The sequence below is a fragment of the Notolepis coatsorum genome, assembly GCF_963971535.1.
Source record: "Notolepis coatsorum genome assembly, chromosome: 2".
Taxonomy (NCBI): domain Eukaryota; kingdom Metazoa; phylum Chordata; class Actinopteri; order Aulopiformes; family Paralepididae; genus Notolepis; species Notolepis coatsorum.
In genome coordinates, this window is record NC_140166.1 from 52,979,323 (window position 1) to 53,003,608 (window position 24,286).

Sequence of the window (24,286 nt, forward strand, 5' to 3'; positions counted from 1 at the left end):
TGAGACAGATTGGCAGCTGGGAATGGCTTGAAGAACAAATTATAGAAGAACATAACAAAGATCTATCTCTTTCAATGTTGTGGTATAACCCAAAAATCACTCCCAGACTGGACAATCCGCTTTTAGAATTTTCATGTGAGATAGTGAAAATCTTACATAAACGCCTGACCTTTAGTGGATATTCCTTACCATCATGTCCATTATGGAAAAACCCTTTGCTCTCTGCAGGAGGTAAACTCCTTAAAAATAATGTATGGCAACAACATAATATAACACAGGTGGGCCAAGTGATCAAAAGGGGAAATATGATACCTTTTAATGAACTTAAAACACAGTTTGGGCTGAAAGACACAGAATTTTTATCTTATTTACAAATACAATCAGTTATTAAATCATTGTTGTCTAAAGGCATAGCTATAGGAACAAACGGAGTCATGGAAGAGACATTAAGGGGAATTACAGGCAGGAAAGGCATTGTTTCTGCAATGTATAAACTATCATGTTCAACCACCCCTGATACCAATACCCAAACTAAAGTCCAATGGGAGCGAGACATGGGTATATCCATATCTGAAACACAATGGGAAGCAGCACTTAGGAATAGTACAAAAATATCAAAATGTGTTAGATATAAAATTATACAATTAAAGATACTACACAGGGCCTATATAACACCCTGTACATTGAATAAAATGAATCACACCCTACCCAAATTGTGCTGGCATGGGTGTGGAGTAGAGGGTACGCTCATGCACTTGCTGTGGCACTGCCCACTTGTTAGGAAATTTTGGTTGGACATTGCTGAGGACCTGTCAGTTACTCTCCAAATTGACATTAATCCTTGCCCTATAATGTGTATATTGGGTGTAAAAATGGACACTGCTCAAGCAAAGATTGTAAATAATACTGTAGCACTGGCTTTTCTAGCATGCAAACGGATTATTTTAATGAACTGGAAAGAACGCAAACCGAACTGCTTCAGTATGGAGAACTGGCGCAAGGACTTCATGGACTTGCTATCGATGGAACAGGCTGCTCTGTCTCTTCAAGAGAGTGATAGGCCCGATGGCCTTCAAGGTCCCCTGAACTTTATTAGATCACTATCTGGAATAAGTTTGTCTACTGAACCTTTGTAACGCTCTGCAACCCCCCCCCCCCCCCCCTCGCCCCTTGTTGTTATTGTTATTATTATCATTTATTGTCTTGTTTTGTTGTGTATGTATTGTCTTGTTTGAGAAAAATAAAAAACTTTAAATATCAAAAAAATAAATACGTCCCACTCGACGGTACAGTGCCAAACTATGACAATTCAGCTATGAATTTACACGAGGTCTCAATGCCTATTCTGGGGCCAAAATAGGCCATACTGCACCACACGTGGGTCGTGGGTGAGGCTTCACGTCTGTTACTAGGTTGGAGGGTAAAGGACTAATGGACTAAAAGAAAGTTCTACTTTACTTGCGCCCTATTTATATGCACGGTGAACAAATAGTACCATTCGTATTTCGGTAGCCGTATTCCTACGCGGAACCGGGGCTAGTTGGGACATGTTCGTCGGCACTATTGAACTTGACTCAAGGGGCCTGTCTGCTGGCGCCAGGTTCTTGTCCAATGAGAGAATGAACTATTATGGGCTGTAGTAGACTAAAGGGATATTCAGTGTATATGTACAAAGAATATACAAGGGATATCAAACGATATACAAATACTATTAAATATATATCCATAAATAAATATATATATTCGGTTTAATCTGATCCTTCACAACATTTACAATTAGCATTTTATAAAGTAGAACTGTAATGTGTACTTTCTCAGTCAGTGCTAAGTGCAGTCAGTGCTAAGTGCAGCATAATTTTCACATCAAAACAAAAGTAGAACTGTATGTGTACTTTCTCAGTCAGTGCTAAGTGCAGCATCACTTTTCACATCAAAACAAAGGTAGAACTGTAATGTGGACTCTCAGGGTAAGATCTAAAAAAAAAAAAAAAAGAGATTATGGATTTTTTTTCATGGAAAGATCTACAGGGACAGTCTCAAAGATCGACCAGTCGATCAAGATCGACGGGTTGGTGACCACTGCTTTATACTATACTAAAATACTAGGTCTTGTGGCATGTTTTAGTTAAAACATCCCCATTTCATGTAAATTCAGTTGAATTGCAACTCTGCACGGTGCCTTCAACATGCAGTGCACTCCTCCATCACATCCAGAGACCAGCGACTATAGAACGAGAAGGATCACTGTGGTAGCTTTGAATGGGGAAATCTGTAACACTAAAGATGGTGGCAACGACAAATAATTGCTGCAAAATAAACATAAATTAGTTGTTTAAATACTAATAAAGATATCGATATTTATCGATAATTTGGTCCCGATTTATCGATTCTTCCAAATGGCATATCGTCTCAGCCTTAATTAGAAGTGTGTTTGACAACTCACTGCTCTATTTCCCACCAGCCTCAACGCTGTCCTCTGCTCTCGATGAATCACTCAGTTCACTGAAGCATCAGACAGTCGTGTTACAATCACCTTCAGAGCAGCTGCTGAGGTCAGCTACTGACCAGCTACTGCGGTCAGCTACTGAGGTCAGCTACTGCGGTCAGCTACTGAGAGCAGCTACTGAGGTCAGCTACTGAGAGCAGCTACTGAGGTCAGCTACTGCGGTCAGCTACTGAGGTCAGCTACTGAGAGCAGCTACTGAGGTCAGCTACTGAGAGCAGCTACTGCGGTCAGCTACTGAGGTCAGCTACTGAGGTCAGCTACTGCTGTCAGCTACTGAGGTCAGCTACTGCGGTCAGCTACTGAGGTCAGCTACTGAGGTCAGCTACTGAGGTCAGAGGTCAGCTACTGAGGTCAGCTACTGAGGTCAGAGGTGAGCTACTGAGGTCAGCTACTGAGAGCAGCTACTGCGGTCAGCTACTGAGGTCAGCTACTGAGGTCAGAGGTCAGCTACATTGTTCAGTCACATCTTACCCAGCTTAAGCTAGTGTTAAATGCTGGCAAATCAAAGTTTATGCTCTTCTCAAATGGGAAGAGACTCCCAGCTGATCTTCCCACACTTGTTACTGCTGGAGGGACTGACATCGAAAGGGTTGCTTCCTACAAATATCTAGGCATTACAGTGGACGAGAACCTTACGTTTAAATCTCACATAGACAAACTTGTGTCAAAGCTGAAGCTTAAACTCGGCTTCTTTTTCAGAAACAGGTCCTGTTTTTCACTTAAAGTGAGAAGTCACCTGATCTTGACCACCTTCTTACCACTACTCGATTATGGTGACTTACTCTATATGTATGCACCTGATCAGTACCTTAGAAAGCTTGATACTGTGTACCATTCTGCCTTACGCTTTGTTACGGGATGTGGAAATCGAGTGCACCATTGCACCCTATATACCATTGCAAGTTATCCATCTCTACAAATACGGCGATTTTCTCGATGGCTCTCTCTGGTGCACAAAGCTCTGCTTAAACTGGTTCCCTCGTACCTAAGTGTGCTTCTGTGCACAAAGCAATATAAGTATGCCCTTCGTTCTCAAGCTGTTCTAACACTGGAAGTTCCCCATATGAGAACTGAATTGGGAAAAAGGGCTTTTAAATATGCTGCTCCTTCATCTTGGAACAAGATACAGGAGGACCTAAAATTACCAGGACTGGTCACCCTCGGAGAATTCAAAGCCATTTTAAAATCCTACGAACTCAGTTCCCTTGGTCAGTGCAACTGTGTTTGATCATTTGCCTGTTTGATAACTTGCCTGAAATTGGAGCTTGATGTAAATGTTTTATCTGTATTTTATTGTGATGTTCTTTTTTATGTTGAAACTTTCTGCTGCCTTGCTTGGCCAGATCGCTCTTGAAAAAGAGATTTTAATCTCAATGATGCTTATCTGGTTAAATAAAGGATTTGATTGATTGATTGAGGTCAGCTACTGAGGTCAGCTACTGAGAGCAGCTACTGCGGTCAGCTACTGAGGTCAGCTACTGAGGTCAGCTACTGAGGTCAGCTACTGAGGTCAGCTACTGAGAGCAGCTACTGAGGTCAGCTACTGAGGTCAGCTACTGAGAGCAGCTACTGCGGTCAGCTACTGAGGTCAGCTACTGAGAGCAGCTACTGAGGTCAGCTACTGAGGTCAGCTACTGAGGTCAGCTACTGAGAGCAGCTACTGAGGTCAGAGGTCAGCTACTGAGGTCAGCTACTGAGAGCAGCTACTGCGGTCAGCTACTGCGGTCAGCTACTGAGGTCAGCTACTGAGGTCAGCTACTGAGAGCAGCTACTGAGGTCAGTTACTGAGGTCAGCTACTGAGGTCAGCTACTGAGGTCAGCTACTGCGGTCAGCTACTGAGGTCAGCTACTGAGAGCAGCTACTGAGGTCAGTTACTGAGGTCAGCTACTGAGGTCAGCTACTGCGGTCAGCTACTGAGGTCAGCTACTGAGGTCAGCTACTGCGGTCAGCTACTGAGAGCAGCTACTGAGAGCAGCTACTGAGGTCAGCTACTGAGGTCAGCTACTGAGAGCAGCTACTGAGAGCAGCTACTGAGGTCAGCTACTGAGGTCAGCTACTGAGGTCAGCTACTGCGGTCAGCTACTGAGGTCAGCTACTGAGGTCAGCTACTGCGGTCAGCTACTGAGGTCAGCTACTGCGGTCAGCTACTGAGGTCAGCTACTGAGGTCAGCTACTGAGGTCAGTTACTGAGGTCAGCTACTGAGGTCAGCTACTGAGGTCAGCTACTGCGGTCAGCTACTGAGAGCAGCTACTGAGGTCAGCTACTGAGAGCAGCTACTGAGGTCAGCTACTGAGGTCAGCTACTGAGGTCAGCTACTGCGGTCAGCTACTGAGAGCAGCTACTGAGGTCAGCTACTGTGGTCAGCTACTGAGGTCAGCTACTGAGGTCAGCGCTCGGGTGGAAATGGAGCTGCTTTTTTTTTACCACTTGAAACTCTGAGAACATTGGGGATGGGAATTTGAAGGTATATCAATATTCGATTATTCTATTGAAAAGATTGCAGTTAACCGGATATCATAAGCACACTCAACCCCCCCCATCACCCTACCCCCAATCATTCACTAGTTAGTAGTTACTAACATTAGCCACAACTACTAATGCTTCACAACTACAAACGTGGCTGACAAGTTAACACATTTCAAGTGTATATTTTATTAGATTGCAAGGTGAAGTAAACCTACCATTGTAGGCTTTTCATAAAAAAAAGAAGCTATATAGCTCCAAACCTCCAATATCTGCCTGGCTAACTTTAGCAAGCAAGCTAACATACTCCACTGAAACTTGTTAGCTTCACTGTCAATCCAATTACAACACCTTGTGTACTAGGGATGCATCTATCCGATTTAAATTTTTTATTTTAATATAATATAATAATAAATAACAATTCAGTACATTTATATCTGTGTTAATGTGTTACATTTTGTTTCACTAAGTTAGGAAAGTAATGTTTTAAGTCAAGCCTGATGTTGCCTTGCACGAAAGAATGATCACAGTCTCTTCCACACAGTGAGGCATACAGTTTATTAATTGAACAATGGGTATCTGATCGGTACTCTGTATCGGCCGATACCCAAAGCCCAGGTATCGGTATCGGGTATGAAGAAGTCGGATCGGTGCATCCCTACCTTGTACATTAGCTCCAGTCACTGGCTTCAATAGCTGCCTGCCTAGTGCCTAACATTAGCGTATAGCCTTTCAACCAGCAAATCTCCCGTCAGGTCAGCAGCACGGCGCACCACATACGTTTCACTTTCAGTATAGCGATTTTGTCTTCAAAATAAAAGCGTGAGAAAGTTTGGTTTCTGCATTTCTTTTTTGCCCAAATACCTCTTGTCATTTCGAATAGTCTTCGAATAACTGTGCCCATCCCTAGAGAACATATCGACTATTTAACCAACATTCACCCAACAGACTAGGAGCATCGACTCCCTAGTTTATAGAGACGAGGACTGCAGCGGTTTACTGGTCTCTCTTCCACAGGGGACCTTCTTGGAGTGTCAACCCTACGGCAGCATATCCCACCGTTTCCACCTGGGCTGCGCCTCCATCCTGAAGGAGCGTCCGTTCTGTCCCCACTGCGGGGAGGACGCCAGCGGGGCGAAGGAGGTGACCGTGCGCGCGCCAGACCCGACGCCGTCGCTCCCCAAGTCGGAGCCTGGGCCCCCCGCGCTGCCGGCTGTGCCCGCCGTGCCTGCCGTGTCGCGTCTGCCAGCTGTGCCCGTCGTGCCCCAGATTCTCAGGGCCAGGAAGAGCAGTAAGCCGGAGGGGACGCGTGACAGGAGCCCTAACAAGTAATGCTGATATTCCGGCTCTTTTTTGTTCTTATCTTTTCTCCCGTCTGTGTTTCTGTTGTCTTTTCCATGTGATTGCAACGTGGTTTATTTGCTTCCGTGTCAACGAGGGGAATAGTTCACACCTGCTCTCTCTGTCCCAAGGTTAAAGGGGGAGCCCCTGCGTGCCGGAGGGAGACCACCCATAGAGTCACTGGAGAGCATCCTTATGGCACTGGATGATGACAAGTAAAATGTTCTCTTTGAATCACGCGGGGAGATTTTCACGTGGAGTCAGATTTATAACTTGATATAATGTTGGATCTTTTTTCCTGTAGATTTGGTTCTTTGTTTTTATTTTCCTCTACCCTTGGTACTTTTTGTTTTGTTTTTAGCCTCAAACCAAAGAAAGTGACGTACCCTACGAAGCAGCTGTACATCTCTGCAAAACAGGGAGAGCTCCAGAAAGTCATTAATCTTCTAGGTAACTAACTTAAATAATATTGATTGATTGATTGAAACCTTTATTTCTTTTTCTTTTTTTTTAATTATGTTTTTGGTAGATTTTTATTTGTTTGTTCTACCGGGTAGTCCGGTAGAGAGGGAGAGAGAGGAAGAACGGGAGAGAGAGCGAGGGGAAGACATTCGGCAAAGGACGCCGGGTCCGGGAATCGAACCCGGGTCGGCCGCTTTGCGACGCAGCGCGTTACATGGGTCGCCACTTGGGTGCCCGAAACCTTTATTTCTTATTGAAATAGACATTGATGTTTGTTAGAAAAGGGTATTTCAGCCTGGTCGTTGATCGCTAACAGCCTCTGTCTGTGCCATATCTGCCGTCTGCGTTGTGTTGGTTTCTTCATCAAGGTAATCGTTCATGGTGGAATTCTTTTTAATTTATTTTTAATTTATTTAACCTTAACCAGGAAAAAGTCTCATTGAGATTAAAAATCTCTTTTACAAGAGCGTCCTGGCCAAGATAGGCAGCAGCACAGTTACAATTTCACATTTACAGACGTAAAGAATTTAAAAAACAAACATAGCAATCAAAAACAAGGACAATTCACAGAACCATTTAAAGTCAGTCGAAACATCTGCAGCCAGATGTGCTGGATTCCATATAGCTTAGAAGGGTTTTAAAAGCAACCAGTGAGACCAGCTCATGCTAGTTCAGGTGGTTTTGTAGCTGATTCCAGGTGGAGGGAGCTGCATATCTGAACGCCCTTTTTCCCAGTTCACTACGGACCCGAGGGACAGTTAGTAGAAATAATCCTGGGAACGAAGACCATAACTGCCCATACTTTTTTGGAGAATGTACATCTGTAGGAATTCTGTCCTCCCGCGGCTTACTGGAGACTAGGGATGGGCATTTTAAAGAAAAATCCAGATAGATTGATCGCGTGCTATACTCGAGTGATCGTGTATTACTGGTAAAGTAACTTAATTTAGTTCATTCACGTATATGTTCAGGAAACCAACAAACAGTTATAATCTTACACATACATGTGAAACAAATATGTAAAAAGAAAGTAAAAAAAAAAACTTCATAAAAATGATTAATAATTTAAGATTGATTTTTTCTCATAGCTACGAGTAATCGATTGCTCACGCCCATCCCTACTGGAGACACTACTATCTATTCCCCAATGCATTTGGAACAATCATACACTGACTTGGACTGTTATCAAAATATCAAAAAGGATAGTTTATTTACATAAACAAAGGTCTAATATAGAATGAAAGGAAGGAGGAAAAACAAAAGTCTAAGAAAATATCTATCTATATCTCTCTCTCTCATCGTTTGCTCTCTCCCCTCCCCCAACCCTCCATTAGGGTTCCCTCTTTGGTCTGATCCCCGTTCCACTTCGCTATGGGTATAGAAACCTTGACCGTTTCCACCAGCCTTGCCTGTTCACAGAGGTACCCCGTGCCCCTCTGCTGTCGCCCGCCTACCACGCATTGCCAACCAGATTTACATGCGACAACTGCGCCGACTAGACGGTACCATGGCAAGATGTTCATTCATCTTTCATTAGACACGGGGGCCTTCAGTCTCCAGCACTATGGAACTCTGCAATTCCGCCGCCACCTGTTAGCAGGGCCAAATCCCCTCCCTAACCGCTTTATAATAATAATAATAATAATACATTTTATTTATATAGCGCTTTTCAAGAACCCAAAGACGCTGACAATAAGCAAAACAAATGAACAGAGAAACATAGAACCACAGGGAATAAGCAACAGTATGAATACACAAGACATAAAACCACAAGTAACAAAATAATACAAAATCCAGTAGGGGAACAATCAGGGAAGTAAGGAAACCGAGGGGGAGGGGGGGGGACAGGAGACGGAGAGAAAGTAGGGAAGGGGAAGGGGAGATGGTAGGTTGGAGGAGGGTGGTTATGGGTAGGGAAGGTTGTATGCTTGGGAGAACAGGTAGGTTTTGAGTCTGGATTTAAAGGTGGAGAGTGAGGGAGAGTCTCGGACAGTCTGAGGGAGGGTGTTCCAGACTCTGGGTGCAAAAGTTGTGATGTCACCAGGCCCGTCGCCCGGCAACTCATACATATCTCTGGCCACCGAGCGCCGCTATAACCTTGGTTGTTTAGCAGGCCTCATGTGTTTCAACAAACGGACTTAACTTTAAACTAAACACTTTTTAAGGCCATGAATAAAGGTATTTTCATATGCAATTAACTTTTTATATGACAACCAGGCATATCCTTCAGGTTGTACCCTCATGTGTTCAGTTCAGAATACATATAAAAGAGATACAACATTTGAAAAGAGAAAGAAACAAAGAAATTAGAAACAGTTACATATTGAGGTAGGGAGGTTTATGATCATGTTTTAAATTAAAACAGTTACATACTGAGGTAGAGAGGTTTGTGATCATGTTTTAAATTTAAACCAGTTACATACTGAGGTAGAGAGGTTTGCGATCATGTTTTAAATGAGAAACAGTTACATACTGAGGTAGGGAGGTTTATGATCATGTTTTAAATTAAAAGCAGTTACATACTGAGGTAGAGAGGTTTGTGATCATGTTTTAAATTTAAACCAGTTACACACTGAGGTAGAGAGGTTTGTGATCATGTTTTAAATTAAAAACAGTTACATACTGAGGTAGGGAGGTTTATGATCATGTTTTAAATTAAAAGCAGTTACATAATGAGGTAGGGAGGTTTGTGATCATGTTTTAAATTAAAACCAGTTACATAATGAGTTAGGGAGGTTTGTGATCATGTTTTAAATTAAAACAGTTACATACTGAGGTAGAGAGGTTTGTGATCATGTTTTAAATTAAAAACAGTTACATACTGAGGTAGAGAGGTTTGTGATCATGTTTTAAATTAAAAACAGTTACATAATGAGGTAGGGAGGTTTGTGATCATGTTTTAAATTAAAAACAGTTACATACTGAGGTAGAGAGGTTTGTGATCATGTTTTAAATTAGAAACAGTTACACACTGAGGTAGATGTTTGTGATCATGTTTTAAATTAAAAACAGTTACAGACTGAGGTAGGGAGGTTTGTGATCATGCTTTAAATTAAAACAGTTACATACTGAGGTAGAGAGGTTTGTGATCATGTTTTAAATTAAAAACAGTTACAGACTGAGGTAGAGAGGTTTGTGATCATGTTTTAAATTAAAAACAGTTACATACTGAGGTAGGGAGGTTTGTGATCATGTTTTAAATTAAAAACAGTTACAGACTGAGGTAGGGAGGTTTGTGATCATGTTTTAAATTAAAACAGTTACATACTGAGGTAGGGAGGTTTGTGATCATGTTTTTAATTAGAAACAGTTACATAATGAGGTATTCTCCAGAGGATAGTGGGGTATTGATTTGTTGAAGATCATTCCAGGAAGCTGGTGCATCAAAACAAAAGGCAGACTGAACTCACCTTGACTGTAAACCAATCATTTGAGTGGGTCAGATAAGATCCATAATTCCAATCTAGCGTCATTGTGATAATATGGTGGCAATCTTCCATCAATGGCTTTAAAGATAAACAAAGACCAATGCCTATTTCGCCTCTGATAGAGAAGACCTGTTACGACCCTGGCTCAAAGGCCCGCAACCTATGTGCAAACCAACACCAAAACCCTGTGCTCAAACTCAAAATGCTACTCTATCAAGGAATTACTGGTGTAAACTAAAGTACAAGGAAAGAAGACCGTGATAGCTATCTGTTACCCAACACTCCTCTAAGCACAGACCCTGCATGTGTGTTACCAGGGCTGGTTTTAAAGCTGCCAGCAGGTAGCCAATCAGCAGCAATTAGCTAATTGGCAGCCCTCACCTGCATGCCCCGTGACACAGGAGTGATCAGGCCTTCATGCACAGTGACACAGGAGTGATCAGGCTCCTAGTACATAACACCTCCCCCACCAAACTGGTTGCCCAAGAGGCAACCACTACACAACAACCCATAAACAAAACAAAAAAACAACTGTGACCCATTAGTTGTCAGGGCCACTACCACAACAGCGATAACGGGGGAAACCACAAACACCGGTACTATGACCGTGAGAGGGCGTCTGCTAGCACGTTGTCCCTCCCACGAATGTGGCGAATATCCAAGTTATACGCTTGGAGGAACAAACTCCATCGCATCAAACGATGGTTCGAGTTCACCATGCTGCGAAGAAAAACCAAAGGGTTATGGTCTGTATACACAACAAGGGGTAAACTGGAGGATCCAACGTAAACATCAAAATGGTTCAAGGCAAGAACCAAAGCGAGCGCCTCCTTCTCTATAGTAGAGTAGTGCAGTTGATGCCTGTCAAACTTTTTAGAAAAGTAGCACACTGGGTGCTCCACCTCTAATGCATCCTCTTGCAGGAGGACGGCTCCAGCACCGAGGTCACTAGCATCCACTGCCAACTTGAATGGCAGTTGAAAATCGGGAGCTGACAGAACGGGAGCGCTAATCAGAATACCCTTGATGCTCTCAAAAGACTGTTGACAAGTCTCAGTCTACACGAAAGGTACCTTAGGACTGAGCAGATTGGTCAAAGGGGCAACAACAGAAGCAAAGTTCCTACAGAAACTCCTATAGTACCCTGCCATACCTAGGAAGCACTTTAACTCCCGCCTGGTGATGGGAGCAGGGAAGCCCACTATAGCCTCCACCTTAGCTGCAATGGGGCACACATGCCCACGTCCAACCACCTTACCCAGGTAGGTAACCGTGGCCTGTCCAAATTCACATTTTGCAAGGTTAACTGTCAAGTTAGCATCACCCAACCGCTTGAACACTTCCGCCAGATGCTCCACATGTTGTGACCAAGAGGAACTGTGGATAACCAGGTCATCCAGATATGCCTCACAGAACGCTACCCCGGCCAGGACCTTGTTCACTAGCCGCTGAAACGTCGCTGGGGCATTTCGCATGCCAAAGGCCATCACTGTATACTGGCAGAAACTCTCTGGTGTGACAAAAGAGGATATCTCACGTGCTCGCGGAATAAGCGGAACCTGCCAGTATCCCTTTAGCAAATCCAATTTACTTACAAAGGCTGCTGAACCCACCCGATCGATACAGTCGTCCATCCGAGGAAGAGGGTACGAGTCCGGCTTGGTTACTGCATTAACTTTACGGAAGTCAGTACAGAACCGATGAGTGCAGTCTGGCTTATCAACAAGCAGGCAGGGGGAGCTCCACGCACTAGAACTGGGCTCCGCAATGCCATGTCTCACCATATAGTCTACTTCCTTACTCAAGATCCGTTGTTTTTCCGGATTCACCCTGTAGGCATGTTGCTTAATTGGCCCTGCACTACCAACATCAATGTCATGCTCGAGTACATTAGTACGACTAGGGACATCAGAAAACAAACGTATATTCTGTCTAAGTAGGCGCACCACATCCGTACGCTCAGGAAGTGGCAAGTACGACAGGTGTGAGTCCAAGTCACCTAGTATCTGGGTGTTTGGCAACCTGCCCTGAGAAATCTCCTTCGACACAGAACAGTGGGCTACAATAGGAGATGCAGAAACTGTTAGAACAGCCACAGGCTTGACCCCTGACTGGTCAATCTGAGCCCTATCATTGTACGCCTTCAACATATTGACGTGACATAATCTACTCTTGCGCCTGCGGTCGGGAGTCTTAATCAAGTAGTCGACCTCACCAACTTTGCGCTCAATGGAGTATGGCCCACTGTATTTAGCCTGTAATGCAGACCCAAGAATAGGCGAGAGAACCAACACCTTGTCTCCCGGTGAGAACACCCTATGTCGGGCCCGCCTATCATACCACACCTTCATTTTTCCTTGGGCTACCTTTAGGTTCTCTTTCGCTAGTTTACATGCTCTACTAAGCTTAAGCCTGAAGTTACACACATAGTCCAACAAATTAGTAGAGGAAGGAGTCTGGTCAGCCAACCACTTTTCCTTCAGCAGTTTCAAATGACCCCTCACTGTGTGTCCGAACACCAGCTCAGCCGGGCTGAATCCAAGAGACTCCTGGGTTACCTCCCTAGCAGAAAACAGAAGCAAAGGGATTCCATCATCCCAGTCTTTTTCGAACTCCGTACAATATGCCCGCAGCATTGTTTTGATAGTCTGGTGAAATCTCTCCAGCGCCCCCTGGGACTCTGGATGATAGGCAGAGGAAGGGCAATGCTGGATAGACGACTGCTGGAGGACCTGAGCAAAGAGACGGGACATGAAGTTAGACCCTTGATCTGATTGAATAACCTTTGGTAAGCCAAACGTAGAAAAAAACCTAACCAGAGCTTTGGATATAACTGGGGCTGTGATCTTGCGTAAAGGAATGGCTTCAGGGAAACGGGTCGCTGCACACATAATAGTCAAAAGGTACTGGTTCCCTGTCTTAGTTCGAGGGAGGGGACCAACACAGTCAATGAGGATCCGCTCAAAAGGTTCCCCAACGGCAGGAATAGGCTGCAGAGGAGCCTGAGGGATCTTCTGGTTTGGTTTACCAACAACCTGACACACATGGCACAAGCGGCAATATTGTGCCACATCTGACTTCAAACCAGGCCAACAAAAATGTCTCAGCACACGGTCATAAGTCTTCCTGACTCCCATGTGACCAGCAAGATCGTGATCATGTGCTAGATGCAGTATATCAGGACGATACACGGCTGGAACAACAATCTGAAACACACTGCCCCAGTCATCCAGACTGGACAGGTTAGGTGGTGTCCACTTTCTCATGAGCACGTCATTGCTAACAAAGTATCCTTGAGACGTATCTATCATTGCATCCTCTAAAACCGCCTCTTCAAAGAGGGACGACAAGGAGACACCCTTGTTTTGCTCTAGTACCAACTGCTCATGAGACGGTATCACCTTACCAAAATCCTCATCAGGGCCACTTCTCAACTCAACAAAGAACGTGTCACTAAGTGTCATATCACAATCTGAGTTAACAACATCCTGGGTGTCACATTTGACCTTTGACATTGCGCGTGTCACAGCACACACAGGAAACACTCCTGGATGCTTCTGTGCGAGCTCATCAGGAACCTCAGAAACTACAGGGACGGGAATTACAACTGGAGTAGCCAGCACTTTGCCACCGGCCAAATCGTTCCCTAGAATGAAGGACACCCCCTTTATGGGGATGTGAGAACATACTCCTACAACAACATTGCCTGATATTAAGGGAGAGTTTAGCGAGACCTCATGCAAAGGAGTATTCACAAAGCCTCCTCCAAAGCCCTGAACAATGGCACCGGAATGCAATGAAGAATCTTCCGAAAATGGCAAAATCCCATCCAGAATGAGAGACTGGAAAGCTCCTGTATCTCTCCATATTGTAATAGCCTGCTTTGATCCTAATGCACCAACCAGTGAAACAAATCCATCCATCATAAACGTTGAGGAGCCCTCTAGCTCTCTGTCTGCACCTTTGATACTTCGCACCCCACCCTCTAATGTCGGCATAGGTGTCCTGTCCATGATTTCTACCAGAGCCACAGTTTTTACATTTTTTTGCTTAAGCACAGGGCACCCAGCAACGATATGACCAGGCTCCTTACAGTAAAAACAGATAACCCCCTCTGGGAATGCACTAGCAGAGCCACCTTGCCTAGGAGTCGAAGTAAACCGACCAGCAGACACGGGTGCCGGGAACCGGCTCCCCTGAAAAGGACGCCTACTACTCCTGGACTCCACACGGCCCTCCTCTACAAAGACAGATTTGTGTGTCAACACAAACTCATCAGCCAAGACAGCAGCGTCGCCTATCTTCGATACCTTATGCTCATTTAGATGTGTGGAAACGTTATCAGGAACACACCTTTTAAATTCCTCTAGGAGAACCAACTGTCTAAGCTGCTCCCTTGACTCTGCTTTTTGCGAGGTGCACCACCGGTCAAACAGGTTCTCCTTCTCTTTTCCGAATTCAACATACGACTGTCCCTCCGACCTGCGATAGCCTCTAAAACGCTGACGATAGGCCTCGGGGACCAACTCATAAGCCCTCAATATGGAAGCTTTAACAAGCTCATAATCAGCGCTTTGTTCAAGGGACAGAGCAGTATAGGCTTCTTGTGCCCTACCAACTAAAACACATTGCAGCAGCAGTGTCCAGGCTGTATCAGGCCACTTCAATGTGGTTGCCACCCGTTCAAAAAGGGGAAAATATCTTTCCACGTCTTTCTCAAAAAATGGAGGCACCATCCTAATATTCCTGCCTACATCAAAACCGGAACGTGACTCTGAATGATGAGCACCCGCCTGTAATGCAGCATGCTTATACTCAAGCTCCTTCTGCGCACGCTCGTGCTCCAGCAACATTTGTCTCTCCTTAAACTCATGCTCCTTAAATTTAAACTCATGCTCCTTAATCTCACGCTCATGCTCACGCTCCTCTCTCCTCTCTCTCCCCTTAAGCTCACGCTCCTTAAGCTCACGCTCCTCTCTCCTCTCCTCACGCTCTTGGTGTAGCTGCCTTTCCTTAAACTCCAACTCTCTAATCCTCCACTCACCCTCTGCACCAGGTAACAGCGGAGATGCGTCAGACAAAGGAGGCTCCTCCACCCTCGCCACAAGCACCTGCTCTCTAATGAGTAACACCCTTAAAGCACTCAAGGCAGTTGGCTTCAAACGTTTCTCACTTGCAGTAAGTTCTACCCTGTAGTGTACAGCAAGTTCTAGAAGTTGTTCCTTGGAAAACTTCTCCAACATGTCATGAGACGGGTGATCAACAAAGTCCTTGATGGAAGCCATCGTTACTGTACCAGTCACCACAAGCTACCCACTTTACTTTACAGTCACGAAGAACCACTAACGAACCACGAAGAACCACTAAAGAACCACTGAAAAACCACCAAAGAACCACTAAAGAACCACTGAAGACCCACTAACGAACCACTGAAGAACCATGAAGAACCACAAAGAACCATAAAGAACCACTGAAGAACCACTGAAGAATGCTAATGCCAATAATAACAACCAGAAGGGAACGCGGTGGAAATGTGAGCTCTACGGAGCGCACCTTTCTAGTTTGCAAAAAATAAATAAATAAATAAAACAACCACCCTGAAATAAATAGAAGTGTCATACACGCAGGAGGTCAGGTGCTAACAGGTATGCTCACCAAACACTCAAACAAACAAAATAAATTCAACAAACAAATCCAAACAGGTGCGCCTTCTAACCTGATATGACTACATATGCTTCTACATCTAAACTGCAGTCAAAACCGGCCCACCACATGTCTACCCTAAGAAACACTAAATCAGGCCCTACCACACTACCTGTGTTTTCTGGCCCCCTAATCTACCTACCCTTAAACTAATACCCTGTAGACCTAACCATCTTCAACCACACCTGCTACCAGTCAAAGATCATACTTGACCATCCACCCGTCCAGTCCATGGTACGGTACCAGACAAGTAGATGGTGCTAATCACTTCCCTGACTGCCCCAGGAGTATGTGGTGCACAGGAAGCTAACCAACAACCAGAAAATAATGTCCCTATCTACATGTGGTGCCCACTAAACTATATATTTTAACAGCATAAGTAGTCACATCAAATTACAAACAAATAAGGCATACTCACCTGTTTGATGAAACGGCTCAAGCCCCCACGTTACACAATATGTAACGAACACCCCCCAAACCATAGCACCATGACACCCTGTGTAACACAAAAAAAAACACCAAACAAATTTCTAGTGGTAAATATCCCGGACGAGCGCCCAACTGTTACGACCCTGGCTCAAAGGCCCGCAACCTATGTGCAAACCAACACCAAAACCCCGTGCTCAAACTCAAAATGCTACTCTATCAAGGAATTACTGGTGTAAACTAAAGTACAAGGAAAGAAGACCGTGATAGCTATCTGTTACCCAACACTCCTCTAAGCACAGACCCTGCATGTGTGTTACCAGGGCTGGTTTTAAAGCTGCCAGCAGGTAGCCAATCAGCAGCAATTCGCTAATTGGCAGCCCTCACCTGCATGCCCCGTGACACAGGAGTGATCAGGCCTGCATGCACAGTGACACAGGAGTGATCAGGCTCCTAGTACATAACAAGACCAACCCACCTTATAATGCAGGATGCAATGACAAGTGCCGTAACCAATGTTCCCCCTAAGGTGCGCCCGTGCGTGCGCATCTGAAATCTGTCGCGCACAGAAACGTTTGTGTAAAATATGCATGTAGTTAAATGGACTGGCGCGTTCCACCGAATACTACGGTAACCTGTTGCGTGTGACGTTACAGGGCTGTACAGTGCGATGATATGATCGCAAATTGCCCCCTAATTTGGTCCGTGCGAGTTTAAAATAATATCTGGGGGCAAGCTTGCGAGTGGTGATTTCAACCCTTCATTCGCATTTCACTCCTAAATTAATCCATACAAATTGTAGTAAAACATTAGCCTACAACCAGGGCTGTACAGTGCAATATAATGTTGCGGTTGTCATTTCATTAGACAGACCAGCGCGGACCTTTAATAACATGCAATTTAATTGACACGAGCAATGAGCTAACGGTAGCTGCTAACCAAGGTACCCATTAGGATTATGCTAAGCTAACTAGCGATCTCTGCTAACCCTGGAAAACGGTCAAAGCGGACTCCACAAGACTAGTTCCATTCGTGAGGAAAGGGGGTGGGTTATATTGACAACGCTTGACAACAGAAGTTTAAACAACTTCATATTTATTGGTTATTCATTTCTGTATATCATTCAATTTCGATCTCCGTGTGTCTCCATCTCCATCTCTTCCTGTTTACATTCGAGTGTGACGTCATCACCTACGGCAGCTTAGACGATCAAAACACGAACCTAGAACAAAACCCGAAGGGGGGGGCTGGCTCTCTTGTTCGTTCTCGCCCCCCCTCTCTCTCTCTCTCTCTCGCTCTCTCTCTCTCTACATTCAATGATTTAAAGTAGCCAAATGTTACACACAGTATAAATACTAACTGGATAGTTGATGATATAAACATTTAATTTCATTATCTGAAATATTCTAAAATCATTAAGTCTGTGTGATTATTATTTTCTCACAGTAGTGTGTGTGTATATATATATATACCGTTCGCCGATGAGACTGGAGGAAAAAGATCCCACTTATTTGACGTGGATCGACTAGATCCATTTCCGGTTTGTATAATAATAATAAACGCCCAAATCATATCGATTATTGAGTTATGGCAGCGATCCATATACACGGATGTGTGTCTAGAGTCCCGCAACAATATGTGAGTGCCGGACGCATTTCCCAGATGCACCGAGATCACCAGAGATCCATTTCCGGTTGTAACTCACCGATCATCCACCAGGCGGCAGTATTGAAGCGTTGCAGAGTTGTGCAGGCTCCGACTGTGATATCAATAACGTTGTACGCCGTGGTCTGGCAGAATTAGCATGACCTTGAAACACGTTGTACGACGTTATTGGCGCCAGATGTGTTAAGTATCTTGAGGCTGAAGGCAGTGTCCTCTTTAAAAAAGAAATCACAATATGGTCACCCTTGAAGTCGCATTATAATTCACTTAATAAAATAATGACGAGTCAGCCTCCTAAAAAGACAAAAGTTAGTGACACGACTCACACCGTAAGGACTTTGCTCTGTATCGTCAATCAATGGTCAAATAAATATTTGATTAAGGAATATAATATGCCTTTTTGTATTATTTCTCGTGTATCAGCAAAATTTATATATTTTTATGTTAGACATTGAGGGAAATTAAGATTCGCAGATTTTTTACAAACCGCCGCTTATCAACTAACCGGTTAATCGGCAGGTGACGTGTGTTGCTCAGTAGTTGCTGATGTCTGCTCAGGAGGTTTGAGTGTTTGCTCAGACTGGAATAAAATTAGAGGGAACATTGGCCGTAACTATCACCAGTAATGGATCTAAGAGCAGAGTGATAGATGAATATCTCCCATTTGTGTTTGACTTAAACACCAGGTATGTCCTCTATTGTTTTCATTGCAAAACCTCTGTATATTTTAGTGGACGGGAAGGACCCCAACTTCTTGATGGAGAGCCAAAACAAGCGCACCCCTCTTCACGCAGCAGCTGCAGAGGGCCACCAGGAGATCTGCCACATGCTGGTCCAGGTGAGCGGAGCCTGGCATCAGCAACACACTGATGCTACACTTGTACTTCAGATAAAGCCACGGTTCAGTGGTTTACATATACCGGACCGCAAATGACATAATGGTCATAAATCAATATTTCAAGACTGTTCTATAAAACTAGGGATTTTAATTTCAAACGTATTCAAGTATAAACATTCATGAACATGTCACAACAGCATTTAGAATGTATATTATCATCAATACGTTAGTTTAGGAATAGGTTAAAGTGCTATTAGATAGATTTTCATTCTCGAAATGTCAATGTTATTTTGTGAGGCGACCATTTTGTAATACCTTGAATCATGGGAATTATAGTTTTTTTGCGGCCATTTTGTAGCGGAGATCCATACCTATGGCTTTGCGTTGGAATTTTTTAAAACTACACTTCCCCTAAAGTTCTATGGGGTTTAAGGTTCAGAGTTCTGTATGAATTATTTCAATAACTGTTATTATTCGGGATAATCCTACCACAAAAGGTAAAATTTTTGACAAATTTGAAAACGCAGTTAGTTTATCTTCCCTATTGTTAGTATGTAGCAACAATTGGATCTGAAATTAGTTTCAAAACGGAACCTTGCACTGTGGTCAAAATAAAAAAGTACAGTAGATTTCATTATCTGTTCTTATGCACGCCTGGTGATACTAAATCCAAATTGAACTCGGGCATTTGAAAGATAATATATGTATATAAATGTGCAAATTGGCTATAATAAGTTAATTTATAAGCCTGCTACGGTATTCTATATTCTGTAATGATATTTCAAATTGCATTGGTCCGGATGGGAGAATTCAGTACTGTATCTACAGAACCTTCTGTTTAATCATCTTCCCTTTATTCATTTCCTTAGATTTTTTTGTACACATGATCTCAAGAAGGTACTGAACGAGATCAGTGGCAGTTTTTAATGTTTGGTCATTATTAGCATGGTGTTATTCACTGTCAAAGATGCAAAGAAAAATCATAATTCATATTCTCCTTTGTTTCATCACAATTTAAGCAAGCCTAGTAATAGACACAATATTTCTGACACTGGTAATACATTCACTGAGGTCCATAGATGTCCCTAGATATTCAAATATACATCAATGAATAAGAGAACAATGATATGCAGTGTTCTGCATAATTTTAATGGTTGGTGATCCAGAAATCTAAGTTACTACTCAAATTCCTTCTGTGGAATCTAGCCATGGCATTTTTGGGGCAACTTCATCTTACCCTATTTGAAGTTCTTATCAATAAGAGATACTAACACCGGAAGCATTCCAACCACAGTCCTACCTTGAGGGGAGGGAACAGATGGTGGAGGTAAACGGTACCCTATCCCCCCCTCTCACAGTGAGCTGTGGTGTTCCACAAGGAAGCATACTAGGACCGCTACTGTTCCTAATTTATGCAAATGACATGTCGTCAGCTTGTGACTGCAACTTGTTCCTGTTTGCGGACGACTCAGCCCTGCTGGTCTCTGACAAGAACAAGTTACAGGTTGAAAAAACCCTCAGCTCGGAACTAGGCAGAATCTGCATATGGCTCGCTGATAACAAACTATCATTACACATGGGCAAAACAGAGTCCATTCTCTTCGGTTCAAATAACAAACTCAGCAAGACCGACGGCTTCTCAGTTACAGTGGGTGACAATATTGTCACAAGGAAAGATGAAATTACCTACCTGGGTTCCATCCTAGAGGCTAATCTCTCCTGTGACAAAATCCAATGTAATAAAAAAAGTCAACCAACGAACTCGATTCTTGTACCGGATCTCCTCTCTGGTAAACAAGAATACCCTGAAGACTCTGGCAGGAGCACTCATTCAGGGGTACTACGACTATGCTTGCACCTCATGGTACCAAAGCACCTCAAAGGCGCTAAAAACAAAATTACAAACATCTCAAAACAAACTGGTCAGACTACTGCTTGACCTTACTCCTAGAACCCACCTCACCCCTGCCCACTTTGACAACCTAGGATGGCTTAGAGTAGATGACAGAGTACAGCAACTTGCAATGGGCCTGGTCTACAAGATACACTACACGACCAAGGTACCCATGTACATGGCAAAATACTTCCCAAAGGTCAGTGAATACCACGATCACAACACCAGAGGGAGCTCCACAAATCATGTTAAACCCAGATTCGGCTCAAATAAGGGACTAAACACGTTTCGCAATTATGCCACATCAATGTGGAACGCCCTACCCAAAGCTGTAAAGGAATGTGGATCACTACCCACTTTCAAAACCTCTCTCAAGAGACACCTACGGGAGACTGCAATTCAACACTGGCCCCTGTAAATATCCTAACCCAACCCCCTCCAATGTACAGTCATTTACCTAGTATGGTTTTGTCAATAGTCCAATGTTCAATTTTGTTTGTTTGTACAGAGTCCCCCCCCCCCCCCCCCCCTCAATGTACAGTTTTGCTTGTTTATACAGTGTGCCCCCCCCCCCCCCCCCAACCACCTCCAATGTAAATTACCCAGTATGGTTGTCAATATCCCAGTGTACCCAACCCCCCCCCACCCAACCTCCTCCAATGTACAGTTTCTACGTCAAATGTATATACTCCCTTTTCTTGACTCCTTCTGTATCACAAACAGTACTGTATTTGCAAATCTGGTATGTCATAAATGTATAGATGTAGCAGTACTGACTATCTGTATGTCATGTATGTCATATATGTCCTGATGAATTGAAAATGGGGGACCCTGGTGTAAACAAGACGAAAGTCTTTCTCTGGTCTGCATCCCCTTAACAATTGTGTGTATTGAGCTGTACTGTATTGTACCCATTCTGCAATCTGTTAATAAAGTTTTCAATCAATCAATCAAAACAGCCATCACGGATAACAACAACAGTCCAACTGAATTCGGTCGTTAAAGAACCCAGGACGCCTATGGTAAAGAGTAGGGGGCTCCCTGACGTTCCTGGTCAAATTCCCAATCAGGTCTCTGACATCAAGGCCACCTAATCATCCCTTCCCCTTAATTGACTGATACCAATCCCTGTCTCCTGAGCCGTTCAGCCATTGTGTAGTGTGATGTGTGCCAGGTGCCAGTGTATGGTAGTCATTGTGTAGTGTGATGTGTGCCGGGTGGCGGTCAATGTTCCCTCTAATTATTTTTCGGTCTGAGCAAACACTCAAACCTCCTGAGCAGACATCAGCAACTACTGAGCAACATACGTCACCTGCCGATTAACCGGTTAGTTGATAAGCGGTGGTTTGTAAAAAATCTGAGAATCTTAATTTCCCTTAATGTCTAAAACATAAAAATATATACATTTTGCTGATACACAGAGAAATAATACAAAAAGGCATATTATATTCCTTAATCAAATATTTATTTGACCATTGATTGACGATACAGAGCATAGTCCTTACTTTGGTGGCGGCGGTGTGAGTCGTGTCACTAACTTTTGTCTTTTTAGGAGGCTGACTAGTCATTATTTTATTAAGTGAATTATAATGCGACTTCAAGGGTGACCATATTGTGATTTTTTAAAAAGAGGACACTCTGCCTTCAGCCTCAAGATACTTAATCAAAGTTTACTCAAAGATGCCTTATCATTATAATATATTTAAAGTATACCTCCTCTGTATGGATATAAAATTATTGTTTATATTATTTTATATAACAAAATAATATCTCTCTATAACCAAAGTTACTCAACATGCTGTATTATGCCTAAAGTAATCTATCTGAAAATAACTAAATCAACATATGACAAAATAATATATATTTTCAAGTCTTACTGGACACAATAAATAACAAGAAAAATATGATGTAATGTTCTAAATAATACCTCTTCTGTATTAGAAAATCCAGCTTTAAAAAATATATCTTTATCTTTTCAATGTAATGTAAATTATAAAACAGTAACCTCACAAAGATACTAATTTAAAAGTGCACTATGCAGTTTCAGATTTGTTGCAATTAGTGTACTAAACTAATTTATTACACACATAATCCTTATGATTGTATCATAAGCATCTTATCAAACCAAAACATCATTTTGAGGCATCAAAATAGTTTTAAATTATTTTCTTTCTCTCTCTGTATAGCTGCATTCTTCAATCAATTTGGTCAACTTTGCCATCAAACTCTCGCCTCGCACTGCTTTGTTTGTAATGTTTTGCTGTGTCCATGTGAGCTTTGAGATCGCCAGCACCTTTATTAGACACATAAACATATGGTCAAGCTTTGCACGCGTTGCACTCCGCTTCCAATTAGTCTCGACCGGGATGATAAATTGGAAATTTTCTCTGCAGTTCATCTGTAATGTACATTTTCGCGTTTGCATTGTGTGTGCATATATATTTCTTTTTTATCCCAATTTCTCACATTACATTCACCCTGAATGTTAATGTTATCCAGGTGAAAAGTTAACTTCATTCAAGCGAGGCATTGCAATCCTTGACATAAATCATTTGATGTATAATTAAATCAAAGGAAATGCGTTTGGGTCTGAGAGTGTGGCTGGTCTGCCGTTCTGCAGCTGGATACTATTGGTTTGTTTTGGCAAAATTCTTCTGCTCTGTGTGACAATAAATAAATGAATGATGATATGCAATTTAAAACCAAAACGAAGGCTTCAGTATGAGTTTAAGACGTGAACATGGTCATGTTTGTTGAATAAAAAAAAAATTGTAAAAAAAAAAAAAAAAAATTGTGCGACCGGTTTCAGATGTGCGCGGGAGCGTTTTGCCATGTGCGCACGGGCGCACCTTAGGGGGAACATTGGTGGCGGTGCCAGTGTATGGTAGTCATTGTCAGGGCTGTACGCTAAGCTTTTTCACTAGGGGCACACTTGCCCCTAAATGAGAAATTTAAGGGCAAAAAATATTTTTTAGGTCCTAATTTTTAAATAACAATTTTACCATTATTTATATCGATTGTTTTTTTATTTAAAAAAAAAGAAAAAAAATTATTAAATATAATTTTTTTTTTAATAATATATATATATTATATAATCATACTTGTAGTTGTATTATCTGCGAGACATCGCCACCACGCAACAAGTCTAAATGCTCGCTATATGCAACCAGCTCCACTGTCTGTGTGTACTGAGTAGCCTCCAGCTACGGCCAGGATTCTCCGGCGCTGCAGCTGGTCCCTATTGACTATATTCAGCGTGCCCTCAGCTCGAATACGCATCGACTCAGTGTTATAAGACATTGATATCAGGACGGAGCTATCTGAACTATTTAGTTTAATGGGACGTTTTGTTTTGAACAGTAAGCTAACGCAAGCTATCATGCACTACTAGACTTACTGGAGCATTTGTTGATAGCTATCAGTAGCTAGCCGGCTGGCAGGCTCACCGAGGTCCCAGTGTTTACAACAGCCACGGGTGCGAGAGCGCTGGAGGAGGAGCAGACGCCGCAGCTCGCTGATCATACCTGCTGAGTGCTCACTGCTCAGCTCGCGTGAGTG

The 24,286-nt window shown here is 43.1% G+C and overlaps 1 protein-coding gene across 2 annotated transcripts in view; it reads left to right on the forward strand.

The window, feature by feature from the left end:
* ehmt1a (euchromatic histone-lysine N-methyltransferase 1a) overlaps positions 1 to 24,286 on the forward strand; it is a 160,376-nt gene that overhangs the window by 29,290 nt on the left and 106,800 nt on the right. For both annotated transcript variants that reach the window (XM_084309159.1, XM_084309160.1), the window contains exons 8-11: positions 5,989 to 6,299; positions 6,444 to 6,527; positions 6,674 to 6,762; positions 18,728 to 18,834. In XM_084309159.1, coding sequence (XP_084165285.1) covers positions 5,989 to 6,299; positions 6,444 to 6,527; positions 6,674 to 6,762; positions 18,728 to 18,834 — 591 coding nt within the window. The remainder of the gene's footprint in view (positions 1 to 5,988; positions 6,300 to 6,443; positions 6,528 to 6,673; positions 6,763 to 18,727; positions 18,835 to 24,286) is intronic.